General features: G+C 41.9%; 1 protein-coding gene across 1 annotated transcript in view; it reads left to right on the top strand.

Annotated features, from left to right (window-relative positions):
- tmem214 (transmembrane protein 214) overlaps window positions 1–15,232 on the top strand; it is a 102,959-nt gene that overhangs the window by 73,012 nt on the left and 14,715 nt on the right. The window contains 4 exon segments of the mRNA XM_072498936.1: window positions 120–186; window positions 4,075–4,191; window positions 5,709–5,826; window positions 15,055–15,151. Of these exon segments, the coding sequence (XP_072355037.1) occupies window positions 120–186; window positions 4,075–4,191; window positions 5,709–5,826; window positions 15,055–15,151 (399 nt within the window).

Here is a 15,232-nt window from a genome sequence, read left to right as displayed (position 1 = left end):
TTTTCTCTCTTTTTTTTCTGGTTTGTAGCATCAATATCAAGAAAAATGTTTGTTTTTAACTGAAACATCAGAGGTGCACTAAACAATTTTGGTTGAATAGTGCACTGTCCATTCTTAAGTGATTCTTTTCTTTCAGTCTTCTGCCTCCATAATCTGTTGGAAATCTGGGACGACACACCAGTCAAGGTAATTTATTTTTTGGTTATTTTCAATTGCAGCTGTTGCTTTAATCTGTACATCCAAAAAAATATTTGAGCCATTTTTTGGTTCAAGTAATATAGTGTTTTGTCTTCAAATGTAGCTATCATTATGTATTTATTATTTTGCATTGATTGAAAAACTTCATTCTGCCAGGCTGAATATTGATTGGATTGGAAAGGAAATTTTCTTGCAGGCAGGTTGATGTTCAGACATCATAACCCTTTGCACTTTTCTTTAACTTGAGATTTTGCAAGATACCGAGATAAGATGCCATTGCATTTAATGTACAAAATGTGTTTCTGCCGTAACAACTGATCTTTCATTGTGCATGGAGTTGTGCTGTGTTTTGTATAGACCAGCGCCCCCCCGCAACCCACGCCGGCCGACCTTCGCTAAACACGGCACACTTGCTCATCTTTAATCCGAAAAGGGAGCCTGCTTGGTCCTCACTATCTCACTCCAATCAGGTTCTTTTTTTCTCAGAAAATATTTTATTGAGGCATTTATCATTTTAATATTCTAAACAACAGAGCGGTCCCGCACACGCAAAGCCCCCCCACAATAACATACCCAACTTCCACCGCTCCTAACACCTAGCTACCCTTAGATTCCCTGCCCTTATTCTTCACCTTCCATGCCCCCCCCCCCCCCCCCCCCCCTCCTGCTGACGGTCAGTTTTCCTTAAAGAAGATCAACGGCTGCCACCTCCGAGCGAACCCCTGTAATGTACCCCTCGAGGCGAACTTAATCTTCTCTAGCCTAAGAAACCCTGCTATGTCACTAACCCACAACCCCCGACTTAGGAGGCTCCGAGTCCCTCCATTCCATTAAAATCCATCTCCGGGCCACCAGGGAGGGCAAAGGCCAAAACGTCGGTCTCTCTTCTCTTCTCTCTCCTCCCCCCCCCCCCCCTGCTCCCAGTTCTTCCAACACTCCAAATATTGCCACCTCTGACTCTTCCAGGACTGCCTCATTTCCTTCTCATTGGTTTGGCTTGGTTTAGTTCAGTGGGGGCTAGACAGCTGGTTTGTGATGCAGAACAAGGCCAGCAGCGTGGGTTCAATTCCCATACCAGCTTACCCAAACAGGTGCAGGAATGTGGCAACTAGAGGCTTTTCACAGTAACGTCATACTTGTGACAATAAAAAGTTATTGTTATTAAAAGGAGGCAGCATCCACCATTCTCAATAAAAATGCCAATTTGTGCTTGTTGGGTGCTTCTCCCGCAATCAGGACCACTGTGACCGATCGCTCCGCGACTCTACTGGCACCCGCCCACAAGTCGTGACCCATACTTTGAAAAATCCTGACAGTCTTCTGCCACTGTTCCATACTTGATTGCTTTGCACATTTTCTTAACTCTATTATACTATTCTAATATCTCTATCTTCCAAGGAGGGATGTGGTGGCACGGTGGTATTGTCCCTAGACTAGTGAACCAGAGACTCCGAGTAATGTGCTGGGGAATCCAGGATCAAATCCCGCCACTGCAGATAGTGAAATCGTGAATTCAATAAAAATCTTTGATGTCATAAAAACCCATCTGGTTCACTAATGTCCTTTAGGGAAGGAAATCTGCTGTCCTTACCCAGTCTGACCTACATGTGACTCCAGACCCACAGCAATGTGGTTGATTCCTAACTATCCCCTTAAGGGTAATTAGGGATGATCAATAAATGATGGCCCAGCCAGCGACGCCCACGTTCCCTGAACAAATTATAAAATAAAATGTTGTAAATGCAAATCTTAAAATTTTTCTGGTATGAGTCTAAAGTTTGTTTTCTTGATGGTATTTTCTTGCAATTTTAAATTATTAACGAGTAGTAAGTTTTTAAGGTGTTCACGTCCATTTTTAATGCATGAAAAACTCCTTTTGAATGTAGTCAAGAGTTCTACAGCACAGAAAAAGCCTCCATCCATCACATCTGCGCCAGTCGAAAACAACCAGACTATCTGTTGAAGTTAAATTGTGCAGTCAGATTTTTCAACAGCCATGTTATGTGCCTCTGCTGTTGTATGTGCATCTTCCCATGGAGAAAGCTGCCTCTCCAGGATGAGGAATTGAAGCAAGTTCAAATTGACTATGTTCTTGGACATACTTTACCTACTCTGTTGAAAAGGGTTGCTGCAATCATGCTTAAATGTCTCTATTTAACCTATTTTATATGGATTTCAAATTGAAACACTCTGTATTTAGTCTCCATGTGTGCAATGGTTCTAATGCCTTGTACCTGCTTTGTTCCTATCTTGCTTCATTCCCTCTGCTGCCTCTACAGGCCTCCCTGCACCAGCCCCCCTTTAACCATCTACCTCTTAACATGGTGAGAATGGAGTAATTACTGTTTTCTTCCACTAAACAACGTTATAAGTAGCGAAAGGAACACTTCCATTTTGGAAGTAAAATGGAATTACTGTTTTTAAAGCAAATCTTTGGACCATTGGGGAAATGTGACTAAACGAACGATTCTGTTGAATTTTGTTTTGGTGTAATAGTATCATTTTTTTTTTTGATAACCTACTACTTTTGAAAGAAAAAGTGAAAACCCTAAATAGTGCATTGTGAAAATATATGTTCAAGGAGAAAAAGTTGCTGGTCATGGTGGGAAAATTATGGATTTTCAGTCAAGAAGACTCCCATGGATCTTTTAAAAATGGCCAGCTCCATTTCCAACAGATCCAATTTTGGCTGGTGAGGGAAAGGGGAGAGCATGATTCTCACAGGAGAGAAACAACTCCAGGGCTGTTTAAACTCAGTACGGAGCTCAAACCGATTCCATTCTGGCTGTTGCAAGGGCCTTAACCTGGAGCGTGTAGATGGTAAATCCTGTTGAGGCAGATAAGGTCTAGTAAATTGCCATGATATGTATAGTTTTTAAAAAGCCTCTGTTGGGCTGCTTTGTGCTACAAGTTAGAATAAAACAGTAGCATCCACCCGTGTAGTTTCAGGAGAATTCTTTATTCACTTTCCTAAGGGCTGTTGAATGCTTAGCCGAGTTTCAAAAGCTGTATTTATCCCAGCAGGGGTCCTGAGGTTACAGTTGAATTAACAATTTAAAGAGGACATTTGTTATTTTTCCAATTTAAGGGCCAATCTTAGCGTGGCCAATCCATCTACCCTGCACATCTTTTGGGTTGTGGGGGTGAGACACATGTAGACACTGGGAGAATGGGCAAACTCCACACAGATAGTGACCCAGGGCCGGGATTGAACCCGGTTCCTTGGCACCGTGAGGCAGCGGTGCTAACCACTGCGCCACCGTTCCGTCCTCCAGAATATCAAAGGATGAACTGTCCTTAACGTGCCGTCTGAATGGAAGTTTGTGTTATTTTAAAAGACATTAACCACTTGCGATTGAACAGCTTTGCTTTTCTTTTGATGGGAGCTTTTATGATCCTGTATCAGAGTGAGAACTGTATTAGATAGTTAGCTTTTTCATCGGTCTGCCCATGGTCGATACTAGGTGAGTGGATGTAAGGGACCATGGGGATTGGGTGATGGGCATGTTGGCATGGAGGGTATGAAGGGCTATGGGAGTGGGTCGGGTTTAAAGATGAGGGGGGTTTAGAGGTGTGGGCGCTCGGGGCCTAGCAGCTTCTGAAACAACATAGGTGAAGTCTCATACAATGCAAGTTTTTGTAACTAGCCTGCTGTGGAACTTGCCCATCCAGTGGCATTTGCGCTATGCTTCTAGCATTCATGGGCTTAACGCCACCCGACACGCAGATTTCACTAGGTAGTGAAAATAAGGCCCTAAAGTGACCGAAACTATGGATCATGACAAATGTGTGCTGGATGTAAAACCTCTATGTAGATGAGTATATTTCTGTGTAACTGCTAAGTGAACTTTTAATATCGAATTTTCTTAATTGCAGGTGCAGAAAGCTCTGCAAGAAACTGTTCGTTCATTTAAAGTTACAAATGAAGAACTGTCTGGCAGGCAAGGTGCCACAAATTCACAGGAAATACGTTCCTGCAATTTTGCTTGTAATGTAAGAAGTTAAATTTAATTCTTGCTGTTTAGTGTCAATGCAGGAACTGCCAAAATGTTTTTGTTCAGTTGAGTTGGATTGCCCTTGCTTGTTTACAAAAATGATAACCTGGATTACAGGGGTTGAGTTACGAGGAGAGATTACTCAAATTGGACCTGTTTTCACTTTAATTTAGAAGGTTAAGAGGTGATCTGATCGCCGTATTCAAGATATTAACAGTGAAAGACTCTAAAACCAGGGGTCATAGTCTAAAAATTAGGGCTAGTTCAGGAGAGATGTGAGAGCTTCTTCACTCAAAGGGTGATAGAGGTTTGGAACTCTCTTCCCCCAAACAGCAGTTGAAGTAGATCAGTTGATTTTAAACCTGATAGATTTTTGTTAAGCAAAGATAATTAAGGGATATGGGCCAAAGGCGGGTATATGGAGTTTGGTCACAGATCAGCCATGATCTTATTGAATGGTTGGTTAGACAGGCTTAAGGGGCTGAATGGCCGACTCCTGTTCCTATGTATACTTGGCCTTTCCAGTTGTAGCTGCAGAATCTCCAGCATTTCTTCCTGCCCTCATTTATTTTGCCTCTACAATACTCTGGGATCCTTGCCATCTGATGAGCACTGACAACGCCCAACTCTTACACCTCCTTCACAATGGTGCAGTGAGGCTTATGATCTGACATCCAGCACTCTTGTGAGCTGAAATTTCCTTCAGTTAAAACACCAGAAGGTTGAAGCCCTTGATTCCCACCATAAATTCTGTTCCCTGGCCATTGTCTCGGGCTGGACCAGATTGTTTGCAATCCCGACATCCTTAATTGATTCTAAACTGAGCTTCTAACCTTGCGTCCTTTTATAGCGCAATGGTAATCTACTTCCACCATTAATATTGGTAGTATCAGCATAAGCCTTGACATACTGATATCAGAAAAACTGATGAATGCCTCTGATGCTTTTGTTAACCCCAGATTTATCTGTACTAATGCTTTCATTTTCACCCTCCTTATATTGGAGTTCATCTGAAACTGTTGCCTGTAACTTAACTGTCATCTACGTCCTCTTCACCATCACCGTTTTGTGCTCTCTGATCCGTCAACTCTTTTTTAAAAATAAAAAAAACGTGTGTTCAAATCCCTGAGTTTACCTCTCCTCTTTGCAACTTCCTCAACCTTGGTACTAGTGTTCCTCCAAATCTGGTGTCTTGTGCAACCCACATTTCTTTCACCCCACTGTTGTTTGCTGTGCCTTCAGGTGTCTTGGCCCTCAGTCCTGCAATTTTCTTTTCAAGGAACTTTTTAAAACCAAACTCTGACCAACCTTTTTAGTCACCCATCCTAAATTCTCCTACTTTGTCTCAGTGTCAATAATTCTTTGATTATGCCTCAATGAAGCATCCTGGAATGTTTTGCAATAACATTATAAGCATTTTAAGTTCAAATTGTTACAGGCAGTGGTTTCTGCTCTTCACCCTAATTTACAAAAGCTTTGTGATGGTTATTAACTCACTCGCTCTTCATTTTCAAGAACCTCCTGCAGAAGTTGAAAGGTGGTGGCTTCCCATGGTTTCGCCTGTTACTTGTGTTAATGATTTTTGCTGCGGGCTTTGTGATGCATGATATCCGAACACATGGATCCTTCAATGGTTCGTAAATCTATGTATTGTCAGCATTGGATATTACTACTTTTGACAGTTTTTGTTGCAATAATCAATATACGATGTTTGCAATTAAGGTTCATGTTTCCTCCAAACTCGAAGAATGAGAAAAATGTGAGAACATTAATCGCGGATTGAGTTCTGAGTTTTAAAAAAGTTCATTTTTAAACATACTGAAATATAGCACTGACTTCAAAATTAAACATCTGTAGCCTTGAGGCTGTTGTGCTTTCATAGATTTTTGTTTTGATATTTTAAATCTGTGGTGATTTACTATGTTGCCTATGGCTGGAGTGGTTTGGACCTTTCGTAGAAGGAAAATTTGCATACAATGTACTGATTTCTCAAATGTTAAATAGAACAATATGTTGAACTAGCTGTTTTGACTTTGTAATGTGTAATGAGACAAGGTTAGATAATCTTGTAAAGGAATTTAAGATGAGTGATTATAAAGTTAGTCGTAAATTTGTTTTCACTTAAAACAAAGCCAATTAGAGATGAGAGCAGAACTAGATGATGGAGATTAAAAGATACGATGGTTCAATAAAAACATTTAAAATAATTCTCAACTAACTGGTATTCTGCACCGGGAAAGTGATTGAAGTGCGGCAAAGACAGTTTTTTTTTAAAAAGGCTTACGATATTTCAAAAAAAGAACATTGAGCTCAAGAACTGAAGCTTTTCAAAATCAGCAAAGGATGTCCAAACAATTGAAGAAAATAAACAGGAAAGTGACAAGAAATACAAGGACAGACTGTACAAACTCCTACATATAATACAGAAGGGTTAGTGAAGGGCTGAATGGCCTCCTTCTGCACTGTTGGGGATTATATGATGGAGGAGACATAATAGATGGGATGACCTGAAATTAAATATTTTGCCTGCCTTCACTGATGAAGGCATAGAACCCGGCTGAAAATGAATGGAATTTAAAATAATAAATATTATTGAAGAAATGGCACTGGAGGAATTAATGGAACCAAAAGCTGACAAATCCCCAGACCTGCTGGCCTTCGGCGTAAGGTCAGACGAGATGGCTGCAGTGAGGCAAGACGTCATGGAGTCCAGAGTGACCTCTGTGGATTGGAAGGTAGCAAATGTTTGGGTCCATGGAGTTGGGGTAATAGATTAGCATGGATTTAATAACAAACAGGAAACACCTGGCCGTTTTCAGGATGGAAGGGTGTAACCCATGGAGTGCCTAAGAGTCATTGCTTGGGTCTCGGTATTTAGAATTGACTTGGTTGAGGGACCAAGTGTAACTTTTTCAAGTTTACTGAGTATTGTGGGAACATGAGCTGTAAAATGGATATAGATTAAATGATTGGACAAAAAAATAGCAGATGGAATTGATCATAGTGAGTGGGAAGGTGAAACTCACCCAAACGTTGGTCTGTAGTTCTTACCAAGGCTATTTGCTTAGAATTTTAAAAAAAGAGTTACCATTAGGCTAGTGTGTATAATCCTGGCCACCATTTGTAGAAGGGAGAGAGCTGGAAATTTGCAGCTAAATTACAGATGCACCAACTACTGAGGAGTAATGAACTTCAATTATGAGGGGTGGCATGGTAGCGCAGTGTTGCTTCACAGCACCAGGGACCCGGGATTAATTCCCGGCTTGGGTCATTCTGTGCGGAGTCTGCACGTTCTCACCATGCCTGCGTGGGTTTTCTCCGGGTCCTCCCAAAGATGTGCGGGTTAGATGGATTGGTCAAGCTAAATTGCCTTGTAGGGACCAAAAATTAGGTGGGGTTGCTGGGTTGCAGTGATAGGGTGGAGGTGTGGACTTGGGTAGGGTGCTCTTTCAGGGGCCGGTGTAGACAGGATGGGCTGGGTGGCCTCCTTCTGCAGGGTAAATTTTATCCTGATACAGACCGAGCTAGTAATAGTGTAAAGGGCATAGAAAGGGAGGTATTCTGAAAGTGCACAAGAGAATTTCTTGATCAGTGTTTCTAGTACAACAAGGGTGGAAATAATTTTGGAACTGGTTCTGAATTTGTGGAGCATGATTCGATATGTGAACAGTAATAAAAGGTTTAGAATAGTTATGGAAAATGACGTACAATCAAGCATAAAATGCTTAACTGGAGGAAGGCTAACTTGCATGAGTTGAAAAGGATCTTTCATAAAACTTCTTAGTTTTGTTGCACAGAAAGAGACTCTACGGTCTGTTTCCGCCATCAAGCATCTATCTATTCTAATCCCGTTTTCCAGCACTTGGTCTGTAGCCTTGCATGCTATGGTGTTTGACGTGCTCATCTAAATGCTTCTTAAATGTTGTTTAGGTTCCAAACTCTACCATCCTTAATGAGTTCCAGATTCCAACTACCCTCTGGGAGAAAACGTTTTTCCTCGCATCCCCTCTGAACCTCCTGCCCCTTACCGTAAAACCATGCCCCCTAGTTATTGACCCCTCAACTAAGGGGAAAAGTTTCTTCCCATCTATGTCCTTCACAATTTTGTACACCACAATCAGGTGTCGTGTCCCCCCCCCCCCCCCCCCAACCACCACGCCAACCTTCACTGCTCTAAGCAGGGCAACCCTAGCCTAACCAGCCTCTCATAGCTTCAACCAGGTAACATTCTGGTGAATCTCCTCTTCACTCTTTCCAGTGCAATCACATCCTTCCTGTAGCGTGGCAACCAGAACTGCACACAGTACACTAACAAGTATTTTATGTAGGTCCGTCATAACCTCCCTGCTCTTGTATTCTGTGTCTCGGTTAATAAAGGCAAGTATCCCATATGCCTTCCAAATCACCATATCTGCCTGTCCTGCTGCCTTCAGGGACATATGAACATGCACCCCAAGGTCTTTCTGGTCCTCTCTTTCCTAGCATCCTTCTGTTCACTGTGTATTCCCTTGCCTTGTTAGTTCTTCCCGATGCATCCTCTCCCATGTTTTGGGGGTAACTTTATTTTGCCCATCTGACTAGCCCGCAAGTTATTGAAGTCTCGCGCCTCTCCCTCTCTCTGTGCTTGTTATTGAAGTCTTGCCTCTTTGTGGGATGTGGGTTTCTGACTAGGCCAGCATTTAGTGCCCATTCCTAACTGCTCTTGATGGTGGTAAGCTTCCTCCTTCAACTGCTGCAGTCCATATGGTGTAGGTACGTCCACCATGCAGTTGGGAATGGAGTTCCAGGATGATTTTGACCCAGCAACAGTGAAGGAATAGGGGGATATATTTCCTGGTCAAGATGATGTGTGGTTTGGAGGAGAACTTGCTGCTGGTGGTGTTCCCATGCATCTGCTGCCCTTGTCCTTTGAGGTAATGGGCTTGGGTGTTAACGATGGGCTTCGGTGTTGTTGAAGGAGCTATAATTGCTGCAATGCATCTTAACTATCATTGGAGGGAGTGAATTGGGAGCCATTCAAGAAGGATGGTTTCTGCTGGATGGTGTTGCATTTGTGGTGAAATGAAATGAAAATCACATTGTCACAAGTAAGCTACAAATTAGCACACATCTGTGCTAATGAAATGATTCACTCCGGCTATATTGCAAGGGATCACCACTCTTGAAATGAAATTAAATTAAATGAAAATCGCTTATTGTCACAAGTAGGCTTCAAATGAAGTTACTGTGACAAGCCCCTAGTCGCCACATCCCGGCGCCTGTTCGGGGAGGCTGGTACGGGAATTGAACCGTGCTGTTGGCCTGCCTTGGTCTGCTTTCAAAGTCCTGTGCTAAACAGCCCCTCGGTGTTGGAGCTGCACTGCTCCAGGCAAGTGGAGAGTATGCCATCTCACTTGTGATTTGTGACTTTTAGATGGTGGACAGGCTTTTGGGAGTTTGAGTTATTCAGAATTGCCATCCTCTAGTTCTTACTAGTTCAATTTCTGGTCAATGGTAATCTCAAGGTGGCTACTAGTGGGAGATTTGGTGATGGCCATGTCATTTATTGTCGTAGGAAGATAGCAAAATTCTCTCTTATCCAAGAAGGTTGGAATGAAAAATTTAGGCAAAGTAGTACCTGAATGAAGGGAAAGCTTCAAGAGGAGAATGTTTGGGTATAGAGTTGATGCATTCCTTTTGAGGGAGAATGGAAAACGTTCAAAGCTAGAGCTCATGAATATATAAAGATTCAAAACCAACCTGAGACTGAAAACAAATCATGACAATTATGCTATTCATTACAAAAGGAATACCAAGGAGCGAAGAGAATATCAGAATTGATCAGTTGTTAACAAAGAGAACCCAGCGGTTTGTTTTTTATATAAATATTCAGAGGAAGAAAGGTGCTAAGTGTGAATTTAAAGGGAAATGTTCTTGTGGAGGCAGAGAATGTGGCTGAGTAATTGAATGTTGTACAGTAAGAAGTCTTACACCAGGTTAAAGTCCAACAGGTTTGTTACGATATCACTAGCTTTCGGAGCACTGCTCCTTCCTCAGGTGAATCACCTGAGTAATTGAATGTTGGGAGGCCTTCAAAGAGTATGCTTATTCAGAGCCAGTGCAGACAGTGAGCCGAATGGCATCCTGTGCTGTTACAATTCTTTGATTCCAGATACTTTTAGCAGCATTCTTTTCTTGTGATGGGTGAAATTTGGCAGTAGCATTATTGGATAGAATGAAAATAATTAAGAGGAGCGGGTAAAGTTTATGCTATGGGCACAACTTGTCAATCTGGGTGAGTAGTGCCGGTTAGGTTTTTTTTCTCGTTTATGCTTAAATTCACTGATAAATTGATGGATGCAAGTTAGTTTAAGCATAAACTCGAGCAATTGGGGAACGTTTTAATGTGTCGTTTATAAAAGCAAAAATTTGAAATATTCCTTGATATATGAGGGATTGTTTTACTTGTACACATTTATTATTGAATTATATTATTATTGAAAAAATATTTATTGAAATGGAAGCACAGAGCAGTGGTTAGCATTGTTGCTTCACAGCGCCAGTGCCCCAGGTTCGATTCCCAGCTTGGGTCACTGTCTGTGGAGTCTGCACGTTCTTCCCGTGTCTGCGTGGGTTTCCTCTGGGTGCTCCGGTTTCCTCCCGAAAGACGTGCTGATAGGTGAATTAGACATTCTGACATCTCCCTCAATGTACCCGAACAGGCGCCAGAATGTGGCGACTGGGGGATTTTCACAGTAACTTCATTGCAGTGTTAATGTAAGTCTACTTGTGACAATAATAAATATTATTATTATTTAAGGCTAAAGTCATAACTTTCTGAGTGAAATTAAAACGCTTCCAGAATCTTTAAAAATCGTTGTCCCCTTTACGAATGAGTGATAATTTTGGAGCCTCCTAGATGGCCTGTGAATGAATGTAATTAGCAGAAACTTCCAGTAGTGGTTGATTCATGGCTGCTTTTGCTGCCAATGCCGTGCGTGTGCAGTTGGTTACTCTATGACATAATTGCGAGTGACTGAATGGACAGTGGACAGGACCAAAAATTACACTGCTCAAATCATCACAGCTCTGTTTTGGGCTGTTTCATTTGTCTTTGAGGCATCCATAAGGCTCCATAAAGTTAACACAACTGTTCGAAATACACTAGATGGCGAAAATATCTAAACTAAACTATAAGAATATGTATTCGACCAAAGCCAATTAGTAGAGACAGTACTAATGTAGGTGCAAGTTGTTTGAGGCAGAGATCTGACCAGACTGCTTCATGATTGTTTACAAACGGGTGAAATGGCAAATGGAAATTCCATTATACAGCAACTCTTTGGATCCATTACTGCCATATAGTTGTGCAAGAGCGTACAACCCTGCCTGCATGCTGATATCATTGTCTCACTGGGCACAGCAGATTGACATCACTGGTTTTCTGTGCAAGCATGGACCAGTGATCATCAACAGATAGCTGTTAATTCATTCAGGGGTATGAGTAGGGCTAACTGCTGGTGTGCCCTTTTCTTGAACTGATGTAAAAGATCCCAAATTATGCTTGTGCTTAAAATTGTGTCATCTTTTGCATGCATTATGCTGATTTTGAATGAATTGTGAAAAAAGCAATGCAATCTAGCAGAAACTCTACCTCAAGGTGCTTGCAGTTGGCCAAAATCTGCCTCACAAATCTCTAAACTTTGCCACACGGACCTTAAACCTATGTTCCCTGGTGACTGACCCCTCCACCCTGGGAAAGAATGCCTGCCCATTCACCCAATCCATGCCCCTCATAATCTTGTAGACCTTCTATCAGGTCACCCCATAACCTCTGTCGTTCTAATGAAAACAGTCCGAGTCTATTCAGCCTCTCCACATAGCTAACACCCTCCAGACATGGCAACATCCTGGTAAACCTCCTCTGCACCCTCCAAAGCCTCCACAGCCTCTGGTAATGTGGCGACCAGAATTGTATGCAATAGTCCAAATGCGGGTGTACCAAGGTTCTATACAGCTGTAGCATGACTTGCCAGTTTTTATACTCAATGCCCCGTCCAATGAAAGTAAGCATTCTGTCTGCTTTCTTGACTACATTGTCCACTTGAGTTGCCACCTTCAAAGATCTGTGGACCTGCATGCCCAGATCTTGACTTTCTATATTTCTCAGTTTTACCATTTACGGTATATTTCCCCCCTTATGTTCAACCTACCAAAATGCATTTTTGTCCGGGTTAAACTCCATTTCTCTGCCCAAGTATCCAACCTACCTATGTCCTGCTGTATCCCCTGACAATCCTCAACACTATCTGCCACTCCACCAGCCTTGGTGTCATCCGCGAACTTACTAATCAGACCAGCTACATTTTCCTCCAAATCGTTTATGTATACTACAAACAACAGAGGCCCCAGCACCGATCCCTGTGGAACACCACTAGTCACAACATCTGTTCAGAAAATCACCCTTCTACCGCTACCCTTTGCCTTCTGTGACTGAGCCAATTCTGTATCCATCTTACCACCTTACCTCTGATCCTGTGTGACTTCACCTTTTTGTATCAGTCTGCCATGATACATCTTGTCAAAGGCTTTACTGAAGTCCATGTAAACTGCATCCACTGCCCTCCCCTCATCAATCATCTTTGTCACCTCCTCAAAAACCTCTATCAAGTTAGTGAGGCACGACCTCCTCTTCACAAAACCATGCTGTCTATCGCTAATGAGTCAATTTGTTTCCAAATGGGTATAAATCTTGTCCCTGAGAATTCTCTCCAATAATTTACCTGCTACTGACATGAGGCTCACCAGCCTATAGTTTCCAAGATTATCCCTGCTACCTTTCTTAAATAGCAGTACCACATTAGCTATTCTCCTGTCCTCTGGGATCTCACCTGTAAGTCAACGAGGATACAAAGATGTCAGTCAAGGCCCCAGCAAATTCCTCCCTTGCTTGCCTCAGTATTCTGGGGTAATCTCATCCAGCCCAGGAAACTTAGCTACCTTAATATTGTTTAAAAGACCCAATACCACCTCCTTTTCAATGTTAACCTGGTCCAGACTGTCCACATGCCCTACCCAAGAATCATCTTCCACAAAGTCCCTTTCTTTGGTGAACACTGATGCAAAGTACTCATATAGTACCTCGCCCATTTCCTCTGGCTCAACACATAGATTCCTCCTTAAGTGGTCCAATCCTTTCCCTGGCCACGATCTTGGTCGGTAAAACAAAGGTGTCAGACACTCTTCCAATTATTTTTTTTTTTTTTGGCAATCTGGAATGTGCTCCCTGGAAAGGTGGTGGAAGCAGATTCCATAGTAACATCCAAAAAAGAATTGAATAAATACTTGATGGGGGAAAAATTTGGCAGGACTTTGGGGAAAGAGGAGAGTAGCATTAATGGTTTGTTTTATCAAAGATCCAGTGTAGACCCTGAGCTGAATGGCCACCTGTATCATCCATAATTCTATGGTGGCACCAACCTCTGTTTTGGTAATGAGTCTTGTGAATTGGGCTTGTGGAGGTGTTCATTCATTTTTTGATCTTTGAGAAATTTCTGGCTTCAGATGCCTTCTGTTGATAAAACTCTTCCACCAACTTACTAGCATCCTGTCACCTTGGCATACTGTCAGCATTTGTATCAAGAGTCTGACTGAAACTTGTGTAGATCTTTTAGCTTTTCGCTGAACAGATTAAGATTGATTAAGCAGTAATTTAAATGTGTGGAAATGACTTCAGTTGGCATACTTAATTTATTTTATCTGTGATAATCATGAATTATGTTGCATTAAATTGGATGCACATTGCCATAAGTGCAATCAGTTATACTCTTGTTTTGAGAACTTGTAGTTACCTAGCTTACTTTAATGCTGGTTATTTTTCACAAAACATTCAATGAAATCTTCAAATTGTTCCACATGCCTGCTTGATAAATTAAAAAATTGGGGATACAATGAAGATTTATAACGGCCCCCTTCTAAATGTGAAAACTACGTAATAATGTGTGCATTGCTCGACCAGAAATTGTCTATAGATTTGGCTGCAGGAGTGTGCAGAGTTTGGTGATGACTCAGACTGGGAAAGTAACTTGTGACAACAGTCTTCAGGTTCATCCCGATAGATACACTCCTTATATACGCACAAGTGTCTGAATGGAACATATCTAAAATGATGTTGTTCCTCCACTTGAAAATGGAGAAATTATGATCATCCAACATTGGCCACAGTCATTGAGCTAAAATGCAGATCCGATTTCAATAGCTGGCAGGATTGTCCAATGATGAAACAAGAACAGCTGAACAGCAACGCACATTTTAACTGGCCTTCTAAGCATTGCCCATTAGGCACTATTTATGCTTGTCCTATTGTGGGAGGACTTTCCATCAACATAAATTGCCATTAGCTTTGCATACTGTGTGTAGTGGTTCCTGGGGCTGACATTATACATTGCTGTTCTTTGACCTTGTTGGTCAATCCCATCAGCTGCCAAAGTTGTTCTGCATATTAGTTATCTGGGAAATTGTAAACAACAAAAACTCCAACTGGAAATATCATTTGAGATATAGTTAAATTAAATTCTAAACTGGACACTGGGGGCATTTCAAAAGCTATCCACTTACTATGATAATAATCGCTTATTGTCACAAGTAGGCTTCAAAGTTACTGTGAAAAGCCCCTAGTCGCCACATTCTGGCGTCTGTTCGGGGAGGCCGGTACGGGAATTGAACCCGCGCTGCTGGCGTTGTTCTGCATTACAAGCCAGCTGTTTAGCCCACTGTGCTAAACCAGCCCTGAATTGGTTGAAACTGCTGATGCCTGTAATGGTGCAATATGTGAATCCCATTGTTACTGACTGATCTATTCAAACGCACTTTTTCTCCTTAGCATCATCTTCTGCTCATGTACTACGGCAGTCTGGAATGATGTCTGTGTCTCAGCATGCATGGAATAAAATATCTCATTATTCCAAACAAGGATACAGGTTCGTGCAAAGTGTCAAAGTGTGTGTTTGATCAAGATTGCCCTTGTCACTTGTTTTCAGCTGTTCCTTTCATACAAAATA

This window comes from Scyliorhinus torazame, chromosome 4 (assembly GCF_047496885.1).
Source record: "Scyliorhinus torazame isolate Kashiwa2021f chromosome 4, sScyTor2.1, whole genome shotgun sequence".
Taxonomy (NCBI): Eukaryota; Metazoa; Chordata; class Chondrichthyes; order Carcharhiniformes; family Scyliorhinidae; genus Scyliorhinus; species Scyliorhinus torazame.
This window is presented reverse-complemented; position numbering and strand designations above follow the sequence as displayed.